At 36.9% G+C, this 21,590-nt stretch overlaps 1 protein-coding gene across 3 annotated transcripts in view; it reads right to left on the bottom strand.

Moving 5' to 3' along the window:
- Positions 1–8,489: 8,489 nt before the first annotated feature.
- SLC25A46 (solute carrier family 25 member 46) overlaps positions 8,490–21,590 on the bottom strand; it is a 180,902-nt gene continuing 167,801 nt past the window's right edge. For all 3 annotated transcript variants that reach the window (XM_059175640.1, XM_059175639.1, XM_059175638.1), the window contains exons 6-8: positions 16,900–16,956; positions 15,615–15,672; positions 8,490–12,700 (exon numbers count right to left, since the gene is read on the bottom strand). In XM_059175640.1, coding sequence (XP_059031623.1) covers positions 12,122–12,700; positions 15,615–15,672; positions 16,900–16,956 — 694 coding nt within the window. In that variant the 3' untranslated portion in view covers positions 8,490–12,121. The remainder of the gene's footprint in view (positions 12,701–15,614; positions 15,673–16,899; positions 16,957–21,590) is intronic.

The raw sequence follows: 21,590 nt of genomic DNA, 5'->3' as shown, positions 1-21,590 counted from the left end.
GACAGATCATCCAAGCAAAAGATCGGCAAGGAAATAAAGGCCTTAAACGACACACTGGACCAGATGGACATCACAGATATATTCAGAATATTTCATCCCAAAGCAACAGAATACACATTCTTCTCTAGTGCACATGGAACATTCTCCAGAATAGATCACATCCTCGGTCCTAAATCAGGACTCAACCGGTATCAAAAGATTGGGATCATTCCCTGCATATTTTCAGACCACAATGCTCTAAAGCTAGAACTCAACCACAAAACGAAGTTTGAAAAGAACCCAAATACAAGGAGACTAAATAGCATCCTTCTAAAGAATGAATGGGTCAACCGGGAAATTAAAGAAGAATTGAAAAAAATCATGGACACAAATGATAATGAAAATACAACGGTTCAAAAATCTGTGGGACACAACAAAGGCAGTCCTGAGAGGAAAATATATAGCGGTACAAGACTTTCTCAAGAAACAAGAAAGGTCTCAGGTACACAACCTAACCCTACACCTAAAGGAGCTGGAGAAAGAACAAGAAAGAAACCCTAAGCCCAGCAGAAGAAGAGAAATCATAAACATCAGAGCAGAAATCAATGAAATAGAAACCAAAAAAAACAATAGAACAAATCAACGAAAGTAGGAGCTGCTTCTTTGAAAGAATTAATAAAATTGATAAACCCCTGGCCCGACTTATCAAAAAGAAAAGAGAAAGGACCCAAATAAATAAAATCATGAATGAAAGAGGAGAGATCACAACTAACACCAAAGAAATACAAACTATTATAAGAACATACTATGAGCAACTCTACGCCAATAAATTTGACAATCTGGAAGAAATGGATGCATTCCTAGAAACATATAAACCTCCACAACTGAACCAGGAAGAAATAGAAAGCCTGAACAGACCCATAACCAGTCAGGAGATTGAAACAGTCATTAAAAATCTCCAAACAAACAAAAGCCCAGGGCCAGACGGCTTGCCGGGGGAATTCTACCAAACATTTAAAGAAGAACTAATTCCTATTCTCCTGAAACTGTTCCAAAAAATAGAAATGGAAGGAAAACTTCCAAACTCATTTTATGAGGCCAGCATCACCTTGATCCCAAAACCAGACAAGGATCCCATCAAAAAAGAGAGCTATAGACCAATATCCTTGATGAACACAGATGCGAAAATACTCAACAAAATACTAGCCAATAGGATTCAACAGTACATTAAAAAGATTATTCACCACGAACAAGTGGGATTTATTCCAGGGATGCAAGGTTGGTTCAACATCCACAAATCAGTCAATGTGATACAACACATTAATAAAAGAAAGAACAAGAACCATATGATACTCTCAATAGATGCTGAAAAAGCATTTGACAAAGTACAGCATCCCTTCCTGATCAAAACTCTTCAAAGTGTAGGGATAGAGTGCACATACCTCAATATCATCAAAGCCATCTATGAAAAACCCACCGCAAATATCATTCTCAATGGAGAAAAACTGAAAGCTTTTCCGCTAAGGTCAGGAACACGGCAGGGATGTCCATTATCACCACTGCTATTCAACATAGTACTAGAGGTCCTAGCCTCAGCAATCAGACAACAAAAGGAAATTAAAGGCATCCAAATCGGCAAAGAAGAAGTCAAATTATCACTCTTCGCAGATGATATGATACTATATGTGGAAAACCCAAAGGACTCCACTCTAAAACTTCTAGAACTTATACAGGAATTCAGTAAAGTGTCAGGATATAAAATCAATGCACAGAAATCAGTTGCATTTCTCTACACCAACAGCAAGACAGAAGAAAGAGAAATTAAGGAATCAATCCCATTTACAATTGCACCCCAAACCATAAGATACCTAGGAATAAACCTAACCAAAGAGGCACAGAATCTATACTCAGAAAACTATAAAGTACTCATGAAAGAAATTGAGGAAGACACAAAGAAATGGAAAAATGTTCCATGCTCCTGGATTGGAAGAATAAATATTGTGAAAATGTCCATGCTACCTAAAGCAATCTACACATATAATGCAATTCCTATCAAAGTACCATCCATCTTTTTCAAGGAAATGGAACAAATAATTCTAAAATTTATATGGAACCAGAAAAGACCTCGAATAGCCAAAGGGATATTGAAAAAGAAAGCCAACGTTGGTGGCATCACAATTCCGGATTTCAAGCTCTATTACAAAGCTGTCATCATCAAGACAGCATGGTACTGGCACAAAAACAGACACATAGATCAATGGAACAGAATAGAGAGCCCAGAAATAGACCCTTAACTCTACAGTCAACTAATCTTTGACAAAGCAGGAAAGAATGTCCAATGGAAAAAAGACAGCCTCTTCAATATATGGTGCTGGGAAAACTGGACAGCCACATGCAGAAAAATGAAATTGGACCATTTCCTCTCACCACACACAAAAATAGACTCAAAATGGATGAAGGACCTCAATGTGCGAAAGGAATCCATCAAAATCCTTGAGGAGAACACAGGCAGCAACCTCTTCGACCTCAGCCGCAGGAACATCTTCCTAGGAACATCGCCAAAGGCAAGGGAAGCAAGGGCAAAAATGAACTATTGGGATTTCATCAAGATCAAAAGCTTTTGCACAGCAAAGGAAACAGTTAACAAAATCAGAAGACAACTGACAGAATGGGAGAAGATATTTGCAAACGACATATGAGATAAAGGACTAGTGTCCAGAATCTATAAAGAACTTAGCAAACTCAACACCCAAAGAACAAATAATCCAATCAAGAAATGGGCAGAGGACATGAACAGACATTTCTGCAAAGAAGACATCCAGATGGCCAACAGACACATGAAAAAGTGCTCCATATCACTCGGCATCAGGGAAATACAAATAAAAATCACAATGAGATATCACCTCACACCAGTCAGAATGGCTAAAATCACCAAGTTCGGAAATGACAGATGCTGGCGAGGATGCGGAGAAAGGGGAACCCTCCTACACTGTTGGTGGGAATGCAAGCTAGTGCAGCCTCTCTGGAAAACAGCATGGAGGTTCCTCAAAATGTTGAAAATAGAACTGCCCTATGACCCAGCAATTACACTATTGGGTATTTACCCTAAAGATACAAACGTAGTGATCCAAAGGGGCACGTGCACCCGAATGTTTATAGCAGCAATGTCCATAATAGCCAAACTATGGAAAGAACCTAGATGTCCATCAACAGATGAATGGATCAAGAAGATGTGGTATATATACACAATGGAATACTATGCAGCCATCAAAAGAAACGAAATCTTGCCATTTGCAACAACATGGATGGAACTAGAGCGTATCATGCTTAGCGAAATAAGTCAAGCAGAGAAAGACAACTATCATATGATCTCCCTGATATGAGGAATTGGTGATGCAACATGGGGGTTTAAGTGGATAGGAGAAGAATCAATGAAACAAGATGGGATTGGGAGGGAGACAAACCATAAGTGACTCTTAATCTCACAAAACAAACTTAGGTTTGCTGGGGGGAGGGGCTTTGGTAGAAGGGTGAGGGATTATGGTCATTGTGGAGGGTATGTGCTTTGGTGAGTGCTGTGAAGTGTGTAAACTTGATGATTCACAGACCTGTACCCCTGGGGATAAAAATATATGTTTATAAAAAATAAAAAATTAAAAAAAATGAAATCCCATTTCCATAATAAACAAAATACTTACATAGAAAAAAAAATGGAGCTGGAGAAAGAACAGCAAAGAAAGCCTAAACCCAGCAGGAGAAGAGAAGTCATAAAGATCAGAGTACAAATCAATGAAAGAGAAACCAAAAGAACAGTAGAATAGATATACGAAACTAGGAGCTTGTTCTTTGAAAGAATTAATAAGAGTGATAAATCCCTGGCCAGACTTATCAAAAAGAAGAGAGAAAGGACTGAAATTAATAAAATCATGAATGAAAGAGGAGAGATCACAACCCCCACCAGAGAAAAACAAATAATTATAAGAACGTATTATGCGCAATGATATGCCAGCAAATTTGACAATCTGGAAGATATGAATGCATTTTTACCTAGATACTTATAAACTACCAGAACTGAACCAGGAAGAAATAAAAAACCTGAACAGACCCATAACCAGAAAGGAGATTGAAGCAGTCATCAAAAATATCCCAACAAACAAGAACCAAGAGCCAGACAGCTTCCCAGGGGGATTCTACCAAACATTTAAAGAAGAATTAATACCTATTCTCCTGAAAATGTTCCAAAGAATAGAAAGGAAGGAAAACTTCCAAACTCATTTGATGAGGCCAGCATTACCTTGATCCCAAAACCTTGATCCCTTGATCATAAAACAAGGACCCCAACAAAAAAGAGAATTATAGACCAATATCCCTGATAAATATGGATGCAAAAATTCTCATCAAAATACTAGACAATGGGATCAAACAATACATTAAAAATAATATTTGCCACAACCAAGTGGGATTTATTCCTGGGATGCAAGTTTGCTTCAACATCTGCAACTCAATTGATGTGATATAATACATTAATAAAAGAAAAAATAAGAACAATATGATACACTCAATAGATAAAAAAAAATTTGAGAAAGTACAGCATCCTTTCTTGATCAAAACTCTTCACAGTGTAGGCATAGAGGTTACATACCTCAATATCATAAAGGCTGCCAATGAAAAACCCACAGCAAATATTATTCTCAATGGGGAAAAACTGAGAGCTTTTCCCCTAAGGTCAGGAACACAGAAGGGATGTCCACTATCACCACTGCTATTTAACATAGTGCTAGAAGTCCTAGCCTCAGCATTCAGACAGCAAAAAGAAATAAAAGGCATTAGAATTGGCAAAGAAATAGTCAAAGTCTCACTCTTTACAGATGATGTGATACTTTATGCAGAAAACCCAAAACACTCCACTCCAAAACTGCTAGAACTCACACAGGAATTCAGTAAAGTGTCAGGATGTAAAATCAATGCACAGAAATCAGTTGCATTTCTATACACCAAAAATAAGACAAAAGGAAGAGAAATTAAGTAGATCCCATTTACAGTTGTACCCCAAACCATAAGATGTCTAGGAATAAATCTAACCAAAGAGGCAAAGAATCTGTACTCAAAAAACTATAGAATACTCATGGAAGAAATTGAGGAAAGCACAAATAAATGTAAAAGCACTCCATGCTCATGGACTGGAAGAACAAATATTGTGAAAATGTCTATGCTACCTACACCAATCTATGCATTCAATGCAATCCCTATTAAAATAGGCATTTTTCAATGAAATGGAACAAATAATCCTAAGATGTATATAGAACCAGAAAAGACCCCAAATAGAAGAATGTTGAAAAAGAAAACCAAAGTTGGTGGCATCACAATTCCAGTCTTCAAGCTCTATTACAAAGCTGTAATCGTCAAGACAGTATGGTACTGGAACAAAAACAGACACATAGATCAATGTGTCTACTAATCTTTGACAAAGCAGGAAAGAATGTACAATGGAATAAAGACAGTCTCTTCAACAAATGGTGTTGGGAAAATCGGACAGCCATATGGAGAAGAATGAAACCAGACTATTTCCTTACACCATACACAAAAATAGACTCAAAATGGTTGAAAGACCTCAATGTGAGACAGGAACCCATCCAAATCCTCGTGGAGAACACAGGCAGCAACCTCTTCAACCTCAGCCACAGCAGTTTCTTCCTAGAAACATCACCAAAGGCAAGGAAAGCAAGGACAAAAGTGAACTATTGGGACTTCATCATGATCAAAAGCTTTTGCACAGCAACGGAAACAGTCACCAAAATCAAAAGACAACCAACAGACTGGGAGAAGATATTTGCAAATGATGTATCAGATAAAGGGCTATATCTAATCCAATCAAGAAATGTCAGAAGATATGAACAGACATTTCTGCAAAGAAGACATTCAAGTGGCCAACAGACACATGAAAAAGTGCTCAACATCACTCAACATCAGGGAAATACAAATCAAAACCACAATGAGATACCTCTTCTCACCAGTCAGAATGGCTAAAATGAACAAGTCAGGAAATGACAGATGGTAGCAAGGGTGTGGAGAAAGGGGAACCCTCCTGCACTGTTGGTGGGAAAGCAAACTGGTGTAGCCACTCTGGAAAACAGCATGGAGGTTCCTCAAAAAGTTGGAAAAAGAGCTACTGTATGACCCTGCAATCACACTACTGGGTATTTACCCTAAAGATATAAACGTAGTGATCTGAAGGGACAGATGCACCCCAATTTTTATAGCAGCAATGTCCACAATAGCCAAATTATGGAAATAGCCAGATGACCATCAACATATAAATGGAAAAAGATGTGGTGTATATATACAATGAAATATTATGCAGCCTTCAAAAAGATCGAAATGTTGCCATTTGCAACTATATGGATGGAACTGGGGGGTATTATGCTAAGAGAAATAATTCAACCAGAGAGCAATAATTATTATATGTCCTCACTGATTTGAAGAATATGAGAAACAAAACAGAGTATCAAAGGGGAAGGGAGAGAGCAAATGAAGCAAGATGAAACCAGAGAGGGAGAGAAACCTTAAGAGACTCTTGGTCTCAGGAAACAAACAGGGTTGCTGGAGTGGATGGGGGTGGGAGGGGTGTGGTGGCTGGGTGATGGACATTGGGGAAGGTAGGTGCTATGGTGAGTGCTGTGAATTGTGTAAGACTGATGAATCACAGACCTGTAGCCCTGAAACAAGTAATATGTTATATGTTCATTAAAAAAAAAAAAAGTTCTATTGGATAGCACTGGGTTAAAAAGTAGAAATAAATAAAAAAAAAAGGAAAAAGAAAAAAAAAGAGGCTGCAGGAGCTGAAAGAGAGAGGGAAAAGAGGTTTCCAACCTGAGGGAGGGAGGGAGATGGTGAGGATCTCCCAAAGACCTCTTCCACTGTAGACCCAGGACAGATTAAGCTGAGAAGCAATTCATCGATTAATGAGAACAGTGGTGTCCTTTGGTCCTTCTTTTAGTCATTCTTTAAAGCAAGGCAAACTTTATTTAGCCTGGTGACCAGCCAAGGAGGGCAAGAATTGAGCAAGTCCTGAGCCCAATCCTAGCTCTTGTTCTTACTATGTGTGATCTTGGTTAGACAATGCTCTTAAACTCCCAGTTACATTTCCTGCATTTATAAAATGAGGATACTGTTAGATCTATTTTATGAGATTGCTGTAGGGAATTATCGAAATAACACATTTAAATTATTAATGATCAGCCATTATACTAAGTGCTTGAAAAGGTAAGCTATTGTTTTTTTCCTGAAGAGCAGATATTGTTAGAGCATCTGTCCCTCACTTTGAGGGGTCCCATTGTGGTGGGACACTGAACTAGATATAAGACTAGGTTCGATTTTCGGCTTTAGATATTTGCTTTACTTTGTGGATTGGCTGTGTTGGAGCATCCCTTTAACACTTAGCCAGGCTGTTTACAACTCTGCCTCACCCTTCCTTCCTGTTTGCACTGAGCTTAGAGCTCAGCAGTAATGAAAGTTGAGATTCATCTCAGCTCTTTTCTGAGCATACATGTGCCTAGCTTTGCCATGTCCCAAGCATGTGCATAGCTTTCTAAATTCCCTAATATGCATGATGACTTTTGAATGCCCTGATTCCCTAGAGCAACTCTCTCTCTGGCTTCAGTTTCTTGTATGTCCCGACCGTCATTCTTTGCCCTAAGTGGCTGAGGTTTTTCTGATCACCTTACAGTGTTTTCAAGAAATGCTTACCATTTTTCTAAGCCTGAGTAGAGCTCCAGTTAGGGAAAACAAATGAGCACTTTGCATTAGTTTTTTAGGTATCCCCTAGAGAAGTTAGTACACATAAACACACTAGCTTGCAAATAGTATCTCCTCTATCCCTTCCAGAGTCAAGGACCATGTCCCACAGTGGCACATGGGGTACCACAGATGCCAGGAAGGCAGTGGGGGCAAAGGCAAGTAAAAACCCCACAAAGGTTTCCTACCATTAAGTTGCATTTTTCTTGATTCTGCATTCACTTGGTTGCTGTAAATTTGTTGTGTAGAGTTCTGACAAAGTTGGTTCTGACTTTCTGGTTATTTTTCTCTAAGTTTCTATGGAGGGACAGAAGTTTGGAACTGCCCACTTGCCATCTTGCTGGCATCACTCCCCTAGTTACTTAACACTGGACAAGTCACAACCTCCCTGTTACCTGATTTCTTCCCTAAACAAAACTACTCAGAAAATGCCTGAGGGCTGCTGTGAGGAGTAAATATGGGAATGTGAAAGACTTCTACAAAATATAATGCACATGAAACCTTATTTTAGAAAGTAGGTGACTTGTTTTGTGAGACAAAATTTAAAAATGTTTTTTTTTTTAAATTTTTAAAAAATTAAAATTTTTTTTTTAAATGGTGGGGAAAAAAGTTTAACTTCATATATTTTTCCTGATCTTCATTCCTACCTACAAAAATATAACATTTCTTTTACCAAGGGCCTGAGTAGCACTCTAGCATGAGTAAGAGAAAAATAGTTTTTATTTCAACATTTTATTGAAACTTTTCATATTACACAATTTGCTGAAAACATTTGAAACACTAGACAAAAACAACTTAAAAACACACACACGTACAGATACCTCTTCTAGCTGAGGTAATATTGCAAAAGACTCATAATATCACAAGTTTTTGTTACTCTGCTATACAACTTGGTTTATCACATTAATGATACTCAATGACTTTTCAAAAGAAAGAAGACATTACACATCCAGTTTAGAGAGAGCAAGAGAACTGTGCAATTACCGGAAAAGAAGAGAAAGCAGAAATGCCAAAGTATCACTTAAATTCTAATGCAATGTGAATTGCTGCCAAGGGGATTTTGTTTGCTTATATATTATTGAAAATAATTAATTCAAACCTGTTTTTTAAAGAGCTGGCAGAGTAGTCTTTCATGTCCCAAAAGATGAAGAAATCAAACTGAGGGTGAATATCCTCCACAATCTCAGTTGCAAAAAACAAATACCAAAGCGTATGTTTTATTTTCTGAGCAGATATATGAATACACAGAAATATTGAAGCATTCATGTCCAATCAGTAAAGTGAATGCTTTGTGCAGTTGTTAACAAAGCCAGTGCTAAAAAGACAGTTGTGAGTAGTCAGGCATGTTTGCAAAAGTGAGAGAGAGCTCCTCACTCTCCAGTTGTTTCTGAAAATGGCTGAGTTATCAGATCCCCCAAATCTTGGTCATTTTGAAATCAGTTTGTTTCATATCTGTAATATCTAGTGCTGGGAGTTTGGTGCCTTCAATAAATTTAAAAACTTAAAAAAATTTAAAAACTTAAGGATTATTTTTCAAGGGCTCATAAAATAGAGAAGGGTAACTCAAGGGAAATTTATATGCAAATGTGCTAAATCGATTCATAAATTCACTTATCATACTAAGTATTTATCAGGTTTTTCAGATTTTTTCAAAAGAATTTATTTATTTATTTGACAGAGAGAGATCAGAAGTAGGCAGAGAGGCAGGCAGAGAGAGAGAGGAGGAAGCAGGCTCCCCGCTGAGCAGAGAGCCCGATGCGGGACTCGATTCCAGGACCCTGGGATCATGACCTGAGCCAAAGTCAGTGGCTTAACCCACTGAGCCACCCAGGCGCCCCAGATTTTTCAGTTTTTAACTCAATCTCTTTCATACTATTTGACTCAGATGAAAGAAACCCTACAATGTAAAGCAAGCAAATCACACTTCAGCTCCATGGCCAAAATCTGGCTTATGTAAGAGGACCATTGGGCCTGTGGAACGTTTTAATAGAATCTTATTTATGATATCATTAATCATAATGAATTAAAAAATATTCTGAGCTATTATTTAAAAAATGTAGCCAATGGATATTTGACTTTGGCACGTGTATGGTAAGGAACTAGAGCAATTTTTAGATGGAGAGTGTGCCTAAATTCATTTAAATATATTTGGCCAGCATCTAAGTTCTTGAATTTTAAGAATTTTAGTTTTTCAACTAATTTAGAATGGCACTGAAGAATGTTTAGTATTTTACTTGCCACATCCCAACTTGAATATTAATTTGTATTCTGTCTCCAAAGAGACAAAAGACCAACCTTACTTGTATGTGGTTGACTATGTATCTTGCAAGGATTCTATAATGAGACAGATTTATGTTAACTGAACCTTCACATTGATTTTTGTCAAAAATCTTGAAATAACTAATTTTTAACTACATGATGATCTCATGGACTCTCATTAGTAAATATTTGATTCCATTCAGATTGTTTTCTAGAAATTTTCTGGAACTTGAAATTTTCTGAAGTTTACTTATTTGAACAATCTTTGATTATAATAAAAATGATTAGAAGTTGAACAGATTATACACATCTAAAAATTTACTTAGCAGTTCAAAAGCACTGAAAACAATTTAAGTGTCATAGGTACTGCAAAGCAAACCATGATCTAAGAGATTAACCAGAAAATACAACATGTGACCAGTGGCATTTAATTTTATTTTCCCCTCTTGGTGGAATTTAAAAATGGAAAACATATGTATTTTAGTGATTTTTAAAAAACCACACACATACCACACAAGACCATAGACAGAGTTGCTACTTACATATGGTTTTACACTTTTTGGATAACATCTTTTGGTTCTAAAACTATTTATCACAAAAAGTAATTGTTACACTGACACTTAGCAAGTAAATTTCAGTTTTAGGCTGGCCAATATTGGTGCAAAATCATTGCACTTGTGTGCTAAATGGTTTGTAGTAAAACTGTGATCACTCCTGTGAGGAAATGAAACTCTAAAATGTTTAATGATGTATCGGTCAAATGCTTATTATTTATTATACAAAGAACCTCACCCACCAACTTCAATTTAGGAACAGGCAGAATTTTTTTTTTTTAAACAAACCGACAACCATGTTTTTGCTTATTATTTTTGAGATTTACTTCTTTTCCTCATCCATAAAAAGCAGGACGAACCCTTTAATGTTTTTATTTTTTCTTCATTATTCATTCAAACAAGTTTAAACAAAAGGTGATAAGAAATAAACTTGCTTTTCCCTTTATGTGTATCTAGTTTAGAGAATAAAACTATTAATAAAAACTAGAAGAAAATAAAAACTGAAGCCATTATTTAATGATGACTATATGGAAGGCAAGAGGCACACACTTTCACATGAATTTTAATTGTGTTTCCTCTAAGACAAGTCATTCAGAAATATAAGGCAAGTAACATTCCTTTCAGGACACAATTTGTAAATATGGAAGCATTAGTAGTAGTCATGATTATTTTTTACTCTCTCGCTCTTAGGAGTGGCTCTAAAAATGGCCTGATGATTCACAAATCTAGGTAAGCAAATCAAACTTTATAAACATATGACAAATTTTCAGTTGCTGGCATTGAAAGGCTGGGTTTGGATATGGACAAATATACTGTTTGCCTTAAATCTTTTGGGTACCTTGTCTTTAATGTTTTGTTCTGCTATTCAAGCAGAAAGTACATGACTTCCTTTTATGAAATAAGCTGATCTCAGAGTGGAAAATTTGTAGAGATGAAGGAAATTCCAAGTTCCGTGTATATACAAAAAATGGCTTTATATAATAAATATATAGCCATTACGAAGTTACACAGGGACAATGCAATTTAAAACTCTTCAAGTCCTGCTTACACGTGGGCAAATCCAGTCCTTCCCATCTTTATCACTGATGACATAGTTTATTTACTTAAAGGTAAACTATATTGGTACTATATACTCTATTAAGGATGACTTAGCAGTATCAATCTAGAAGGTGAAATAAACTTCTAATAAATTCTTAAGTCAGATGGAATAAATTCAGCTCTGTGAAATCTTGTTTTATGTTTGCTGACAAATTTCTCCTTCTGCCCAGGATCATTTTAGTTTAGCATGAGTGCTACACTGGCTAGAATTCAATGCACAAGTGTTACTTTCACTGAGTTTTCGAATTTGGAATACTTTTCATCCAAAATATGTACCTATGTCTTTTAAAAAATGAAGAGTCAATGTATCAGCATGGGCTTTCCCTACCAGTTTCACTTTCGAATCCATTTTCCCCCCAATACTTCACTTTTATCCCTCATAATTTCATAACAAAGTATGCAGATTATATCTTTTAGACTAACCAGGAACTTAAACCTCAAGCGCTATTTTGAAGAAGGGTGGAGTAAATAATTTTGGTAATCTGTAGAACAGCTGCATGCAGTGTGTACTGTATTATAACAGCACCAAACCCCTTATAAAAACCAAGCACTCCTTCCTCCTGCCTTATGGTATTGATACAGTCTCTCATTCCCTCGTACTGTGTGTTAATTGGAAGCACTTCATAGCCAAGGTCTGTATTGTCAATGATTGTGCGTGTTCCTTGAATGTGAAGGCGGTGCAAGACTGTTTCCAATGGGTAAAGTATAACATCAGAGCAAAGACTGGCAGCAAAGTTAGCAATAAGTTCTGGAAAATAAGCATCCAACATACTCTGCACTGGACTAGTGCTCTCAGCTAGATGGCTACTATAAGTCTTTCTCTTTAGAATTAGGAGGACAAACTTCTGAATGATTGAGCTGATGATGTAATGAAGAACTCCATGCAGCACCGTAGGGAAGATCAAAGAAAGGAGTGGGAGCAGTCGTTTGCTATGAGGCACTCCGAGGCCAATCACTCTTCCAATTCCTTCTTTTACACATTCCAAAATTCCAGTGTTATCGCGAATGATCTCACTCTGAAATAAAAATGATGAAACAAATAAAAGTGAACAGTTGCTTACTGTGCCAGAAGAAAGGACTCTTTTTAGGTCCCTTTTAAATCCCAATTTTTGACTACAGGGGGGAAATATCAATGGCTTGCACACTTCGAGAGTTATCTAAGCATTAGATTCTTTTTTCTTCTTTTCTTTTTTAAAGATTTTATTTATTTGAGAGAAAGAAAGAGAGAGAGAGAGAGAATGAGATGGGGGAGGCTCAGAGGGAAAAGCAGACTCCCTGCTGAACATGGAGCCTGACGTGGGACTTGACCCTGGGACTCCAGGATCAAGACCTAAGCCAAAGGCAGCTGCTTAACCAACTGAGCTAGCCACCCAGGTGCTCCTAGATTCTATTTTCAAATGAAATTAACTAACAGACAGCTGTGAAGCTGGGAGCTATTCTCACTGGGAAGGGAAACAGGGAGGAGATGGGGAAAGAACAACCCAGTTCCTCTATCTTCAAGAAGCTCCTTAGAATTCATTTTGAAAAGCTACCGGACACCTAAAGAGGTTGTAAAGTGCTTAGAGTTCTTAAAAACCGGCTTAAACCCTGCCTCCACCCATTACTTACCCATTATGTAACCTTGGGCTAGTTATAGTTACTTTTCCTCAGAATCGGTTTACCATTCTATAAAAATGGGATTAGTCCCACCTCCCTTTTATGCACAGGGCTGCTGAGAGTATTACATGAAAACAGGCTTGGCTTCCAGAGGCACTCCCTCAATATTATCTACAATGTACGCCTTTTTACAGTGACATTAGGGAATAAGAGTCAACACAGATTCTTGATCAGAAAGGATATAAACATTGCAACCTGAGAACAATGGCATGAGTGTACACAGTGACCTTAAAATGTAGGAGCCAGATCACAGATTTTTAATAAAGACAGCAGATCAGCAGGAAGCTCATTTTTAAGAGCTTCAGGAGTTGCTGGAGATTTGTAAATAAATGTGTTATTTTTCAGGGGAAAAAGTGTTCTCAGAAATCCGAGCTCCCAGAAGGGGGAAAAAACCCACTGAAATATGAATGAGGTAGGAAGGAAGAAGCTACGTAGTAAGCTGATTGTGTGCTAAAGAAAGGATGAGAATGGCTGCCTGTCAGTGGGGAGAAACAGACAAATCTCAGATGCGTGGTGGAGTTAAAACTAAGCAGGCATATGACTAATTGGTTATGAAGGATGAAAGAAACATAAAAACCAAGACTTTCTTAAAAATTAGAACTAACGTTTTGAGTCTCTGAGGGCAGATATCAATAGTCCCACTAGAGGAACAGAAGAAGAAGCTCAAAAGGAAACTAATTTTCAGGGTACTAAGAAGAGACTGTTTTATGAGTTGAGTATGAGGGGAAGATGATTTAATTCACATAGATATTAGAGTTGAAACAATTCGTAAGAGTAAATGAGTTCTTCAGGATGGTGACTATAGGATAAAAGCAGAGCAGGCCAAGGATAAAACTTTGGAGGACCGTGGAAAAGATGGGGAAGGGGTTATCAAAAGAACGTGCTCAAAAGAGAAAAACTGTAAGAAGCAACAGACAGACTTCTAGAAAATACACAAAAGGAGACAGCAGGTGGAATCTGGAGCAAGGAAAAACAGTGGCTGGATATTGGGTAAAAAAAAAACAAACAACAACTGACAGTCAGCTGGGCACTTTATATAAATAACTCATCTAATTTTTATAACTTATTAAAATGCTATTCCCATCTTATGGATGAGAAAATTAAGATCTAGAAAGGTTAAAGGTTAAAACATTTGTTTACTCACAGATCAAACTCAAGTAGAGAAATGTGATTTTGGTAAGGGTCTGTCTAAAGCTAAAACCTGTTCTCCCCAACATATCACATCGCTTATTTTTTTTTTTTTTAAATCACTACCTTCCTGTTATTTTACCCCCTTATCTGTCAAATGTGGCTATCTCATTGAGTGATAGCTCTGTAAACCTCAGCCTTACACAAACATCATATCATTTGATACAATGCCAAAAGCAAGGGGAGAGGAAAGTATATTTGCATAGCAAAACATTAACTTTACTTAACTCAAGCTAATTATAAATAAATAAATAAATAATCAATCAACAATAAAGCCAGAAAAGCAACTAAATGGAAAAGAATAATTACAAAAGCAAAGGCTAATCCTGTGAAGTTCTTATAGAGGAAACACATACATACTGAAGACAAGAAATAAACAACAAGATCTGGTGTTGGAGGCAGGAGATAAGTGGTGTACAATTAATTGGATTTTGAGTATATGTGAAATTAATACTATCTTCCGGTTACAGTTTTAACTGTAGGAATGGTATGGTAAGTACAATAATACACTGTACTTGAAGGGCCACCATGTGGTTAGAAATGGTAAAACACTAAAAAGCTGACAGGAGATTGCTTTAGCTTTGTAGAATTTAACACACCATGGTACCAAATGTTCCTTAAAAGGCATATTTAAAAAGAATGCTGTTTGTAAACATCTATGGGACTACCTTCTCACTATTGGGGTGATTATCCAGCATGTTTTATGCTCAGGTAATTAGTAATTTACGGTCTGGAGACAAGCCATAAACATCTGCGTTTTTCGTAAAGATTTAAAAAGTTGAAAAAACCAAACAGATTCTTTGTATTAAGAATAAGCTCTTGGCTGGGTTCTGAGATACTTGAATGAACAATACTGCTGGCTATGGGATGGATAAAAAGAATTAAAACTAGAAGTGTGAAGTAATTTTGCAAAGGAAAGATACACAACCAGCAATGTACCTAGTATACAATCTCTGGGATATGGGTGGTATTTGAGAGATTAAAATTTTAAAAGGATAGTGTCTTAAACTCTTCTGGTATACAATCAGAATCTGATATAAACAATATAATGAATATTCAAAAAAATGACAATAAAAAGTAGCTCACCTGTACTGTTTCAATTAGACTTGCTGAATAAAAAGGCATTGCCACCATATAAGTTAGGCTGTAGAAATTAAAACAAATTTATCAGGATACTGAAACAACATGCTTATGCTAAATTTTGAATATCTACTTATATATATATCAATGTAATTTATATTCAAGCCTGAATATATTTAAGGTTTTCAACTATTAATATCTATAGCATAAAGATATCTGGAGACCTGAATTGTAAGATGCCTTATTGAACAGTTAGTGATAAAATTTAAGTAAACACAGGGAAAGGCTGCAAAGAAAAAGGATTTTATTTTAAACCAGTAAAATGTAGGCTTGGTTATGATTCACTGTCTAACCTGCATACAGCTAATGTAACCTTGTTGTATACCTGCATATAGCTAACATAGTCTATAAATCTGGTATTTCAAAGTTAGGATGAGGGATCCATTCCACTGTTTGCCTTTTTAGTGACATTTGAACAAGTATACTGTTCTGCTATTATCTTATTGATTATCATTATCCATTCCCAGATTTCCCACCCAGCAGAGCTAAGCCAGTGTTCAATGATGAGTGAAGTCCCCTTATATTAAAAAACAATATTGTACAGCTTTGCAAAGTTGTTTCCTATCATCACTACATAGACATAGTAATATTACAACTTTGCAAGCCTGCAAAATATAGTTATTTAAAATAACATCAAGGTGGGACTTACCTAACCCTATGGGCCAGGTCCTGGCAAGAAGTAGTTTTCAAGGTGAATGGAACATCACTAAGTAATAATGTGCTGGAATGTCCCACAGAGGGAGCCAGCAAGCTGGGGGATTTCCAATTCACAATCTTCAAAAAAAATTAAAAAGTGAAGAGTAAAATTCTAATCTACAAAAGTGGTCAGTGTTGTAAAATCATGAAGTGTCTTTAGGACTCCATTTTAATGACACTAAGGTTTGAGTCTGCTCATCACTATACAAATAAGTTTTTGTTTTTGCTTAATAATAAAATAATAATTTTTCTGGCAAATTGGTTTAAACAAGTTGAAGACCTCTGCTAACTTCCTAAGAACACAGAGAAAAATTAGGTTGTGATCTCAGCCTTTCAAATTTAGAAAGATCTATTTTAAAGATAATATATATTTTAGGATTTTATTCCTCAACTCTACATTAACTGTCTTTTGAAGTACTACTCCCATAAATATTTTATTGCCCTAATTTTCTTTGCTGTATTAAGATTTTTTTCAGCCCTAACACTATAAAAATTAATGCAAGTTTTCAATATAAGTGCCACTTTTGATACTTACGATTTTAGTAGAAGGTGTTCTCCTATTTGTTTAGGATTCCATTTATGTGAAATCTCTCTAAAAAATAAATTTCAATAAAACAGAAGCCATGTTATTTACAACATCTTGAATTAGTCTGACTTTCAAAAAGGTAACTGATTGCAATTAAGAAAAAAAATCTGTAGGAGAAATATATTCTAATGGTGAATATGTTCTTTTCTGGAACACCACACTTCAATTATGATGGTTTAAAAAGAAAAAAATATACTAAGTATTTTTCTAGGTGCTGAAAGAAGGGGTTGACTGAAGAGGCAAAACTACCACTAATTATAAAAAACTTAATACTTAAAGGAGGAACATGAAAACTTCAAGGAGGAGATATAAAGATGACAGGTTGAGGAAGAAAGAAGAGTTGAGATGGGGAAAGGGAGACAAGGCATAGGATAACGGATGAAATAGGATGAGAATTTAAAAACACAATTAACTGTAATGCAGAATGAACGTGGCATTTGTGTAGCACCAAATTTTCCAAATGCCTTTCTTTATTATGATATTAATTGTGTGACCTTTAATATATTCTGATATCTTTCTGAGCACCTACAAGGCCAGGCATGGTGCAAAGTGCTTTGCAGGAGTTATTTCTAACTCTCACAATGACTTTGTTATCCCAATTTCATAGATGAGGAAATAGGCTGAGAGAGGGTTCATAACCTACCCAAAGCCATACAATTAGTTAGTGACGGAACTGGGTCCTAAACCCTGGTTTCTAGGTCTTGGAAGTCTGTACGCTCTGCCTGGACTTCCTCTCATCCCATTTGATATAGGAAGACATCCTGTGAGGTAAGCAGAGCAGGTGTGGTCCAGCTTGTTTTACTTATGAGACAAAGGAAGGTCAGAAGACCCGCAGGGACACATTCAGGTGACAGGCAAGGTCACCAGGTCTGAGATCAAGGTCTCACCCTGTGTGCTTCCTGCTGTTTAGGTCACCCTCGGAAATCAGAAAAAAGAGAAGATAAAGAAGAGAGGCAAGCTGCAAAAGTAAAAGAGGAGAAAGTTGTACCATGAGAAAAGTCAAAAAGGAGAAAGGAGAATGGAGAGAGAGCAAAAGGAAAAGTCAGTGAGGAAACGGAATAAACTGAGAAAGCAGAGAGAGAGGTAGAAGGGGTGGGAGAAGAGGGAGAAGGGAGAGAGAGGCTGAACAGCAGAGAGAGGGAAGTGTAAAATGAAATAAAGAGAACTGCAACCAGTGCCCTTGACAAAACCAGCACCCATGGCACCACGGCCCCAGCAGAGAGCTGAGGAAACATCTATCTGAAATGACTGAATATGACAAACCTAAGGAGACAGGGGATAAATTTATTTTGTATTAAAAAAGGTGTAGAAAATCATCATTAATAAATCCTCTAAAAACAAATTCAGTACAATTATAACATGGGTGATAGGCAGAATTTCTCAAAGAATGGAAGATCTGCAGAGAAACTTGGACAACAGACCAACCAACTCTGATCAGTAAGACCTTAGAGAGCCTTCTGGGTCACATTTTTATTAAATTAATACTAAGACTAATATTTTAGGCCTTAACAACCACAGAAAAATATAGCTGAAATGACCAACAATGATTTGGATGAAAAAATATAAAAAAGATCAGGCTTCCCATCTTTTTGACAGCGACTTCATGATTCTAAAACAATATATGCTACATGGTTTGCAAATCGCCTGGGTACTGCTGTTACTCTTACCATGGCCCTAGAGAGTACTACCACAGGGCATTATGACAGTGATTTTAAGGATGAAACCATCATTAACATTAGAGACAGACGGGTCTGTGATCAGTATTTCTGTAAGGACAGGGCTACTCTGCCTTTGAATACAATACTAATTACTACTGCTAATTCTTAACACCAAAAAGATTATTAAAAGTGGGAAAAATGAAATTTAGAACCAAGTATAAAAAATATGAGACTCTCTTCCTTGTATCTCTATCTGTGGGTAAAACCTATTGCCACAGCTCTAGAAATTTAAATTAGCACGCTGAAACACTTTAGGAAAGAGAATAATATGAAAAATCTACTTGTGATAAAACCTCTTTACATTTCATTATCATTCATTCATTATTTATATTTCATTATAGGTAAACATATTTAACTCACTATTTTTACAAGCACAGCCTGCCCTTGAAAGAGAGCAATAAAGTAAAGAGAAATGACTTGCTTTTTCTTAAAATAGTTCTCTATTTGACAGATTGATATACATACATCCATGTATAATCAATACAAAAAAGCAACAGAATTTTTAAATAACTCTATTTTTAAAGTCTTTACTTATCATTCTCTCTCATTTTCACATGTACAGATAACTGCCCTCCTAAAAAAAACCTTCCCTCAAGCAAACCCATCTTCCAGCTACTTCTCTTCCTCATTCCTCTGCACAGCCAACTTTCTGAGCTTGCTATTTTTCCATGTCCTAACACCCCATTCACCTCTGAACCCATGCCAAATTGGCTTTTACCCCATTATTCTAAAAAACAGCTCTTACCAAGGTCCCCATGACCTCTATGTCTACATCCAATGGACATCTTTAAGTCTGAGGGTTACTGGAGGGAAGGTGGGCAGGGGGATGGGTTCAATAGGTGCTGGGTGTTAAGGAAGGCACCGGTGATGAGCACTGGGAGCTGGATAGACTTTATTTCCCCTTCAGCAGACAGCAGGCCCTCAGGTTCCTCCCTTCTTCTTGAAGCATTTTCTGTCGCTGTATTCCACTATCGCATACTCTTCTGGTTTTCCTCCTCCCCTCTAGTCTCTACTTTTGACTCCTTTGCAGTAGGATTTTCTTAAGCCAGCCACCTATTCTAGAGTTCCTAAAGGGTCAGGCCCTCTTTTTACTTTATATGTTATGCTTCTTCCTAATGTAATGTTATCCAAAACGATGCTTTAAAAACCTCCCAAATCCATTAGCTTCACTTTAGATTTCTCTGCATGTCAACCATGTATATCATCTGTCTCCTGATAACCCTACCTGGGTGTGGCAAAGCATCTAAAAATGAACTTGTACAAAGTCAAGCTAATGATCTTTCTTCCCTATTCTTGGACTCTTTTAGTGGTCCCTGCTCAGTAACTACTAATAAAAAAGAAATCTACTGAATTGGAGAAAGATTACATTGTGTTTAAAATGGAATATGTTCAAAGTCAGTGAATTCAGAAGAGTAGTTAGGAGACACAGACAACATGAGGAGAAACTGCAAGATGTTTATACTGGTACAATACAAAATGTGAGATGCGTCAAATGAAGTTGGAGGTCAACCAAATGGTTTTTGTGAGACTGAAATACACAGCGAGCTCTGGTTACAGGTGTTCCTTATGTAAATGAGAAATAACATATGAAAGTAAAGGGTACATGTAGTCTTCCTTACCCCACTTGCGAGAAGATTTGGGGAAAAATTGGGATGGGGTCTGGGCGCTAGATAAAGAGATCACAGATGATTATCTTGGGTTACATACTTTTTCTTTTAAAGTAGTAATACTGTAAGCTCTAAGCTTGGTGACTTCATGGGCACTACAGACTTGCTCTTTTTCTTTCAGATGTGATCAAAATGAAAATGAAAATCTAAATATTTGTGAATCCATACTGTCTCACCTGTTCTACCTAGTGGTCGCTGTGCAATTAGGGAACCTCACTGTAGGAGATCCCCCAAGCTCATTCTCCTTGGGTGGTAACTTCTGTGAATCACTTTGGGTTACTGCTTTGCTACCCTGTCTGCTGTGACTTTGCTTTCTCTCTGCCTAAAAAGAGAATTTTTTAAAATTGTACTTCAGAGAATGGCTTTATTTGACATCTAGTTACATATGCCAAAATCCTAGAAGTCATCCAGGACAGCTCTTCCTCTATCACCTACTATCCCTAGTCCATCACTACATACCATCTGTTTTACCTAAACACATTTCAAAAGAATCCACTTAGATCCATCTCAAGAGATGCCACCCTGGTCCTAGCTACCATTACTTGTCACCCAGGTGACTGTTGTAGAATATGAACATGTGTCCTCTTATCTACTTTGGTCCTCCCGAAATCTTCTCACCTCCATTTAAAATGATCCTTTAAAAACATGAATCTGATCATGTCACTGACCTCTCCTCAAAACTCTTCAATATCCTTGAAGTGGCCTACAAGGCCATGTATCAATCAGGCTCTCACCTGTATCTTCAGCATTCTGTCACACAGCTCTCCCTCCTGCTCTCTGAGCTTTAGCCATATGAGCCTTCTCTCAAGTTACCAGAATTCTCCATGTTCCCCATGCAACACTGTCTTCCCACAAACTGTTCTGAGCCTCCTAATCAGCACTCAGATGTCAGGTTACATGTTATTTTATTAGAGGCACTGTTCTGAACCCTTTACTAATCTCACAGAATCTTTTCTTTTCCTTCTGGGAACACATCTCAATTTGTAATTATTTATTCATTAATGGGATTATTTTACTTAATGGATGTCCCTATACTGGATTGTAAGCTTCATGGTCACAGGTACCTTTTGTTTCCTCTCCTCACTGTATGCCTGATTTTCAGGAAAGGACTTAGCATATAGTAGATACTCAGGAAATGAATTAGTGAGCGGGATTTATCTGAAAAATTATCCCAGTAGAATACAACAAAGATAGACTTTTGCGTCTTCTTAATAAGACCCAAAATGACCAAGAGAAAATACATACCTATATTAAC

This window comes from Mustela lutreola, chromosome 5 (genome assembly GCF_030435805.1).
Source record: "Mustela lutreola isolate mMusLut2 chromosome 5, mMusLut2.pri, whole genome shotgun sequence".
NCBI classification, from domain to species: Eukaryota; Metazoa; Chordata; class Mammalia; order Carnivora; family Mustelidae; genus Mustela; species Mustela lutreola.
This window is presented reverse-complemented; position numbering and strand designations above follow the sequence as displayed.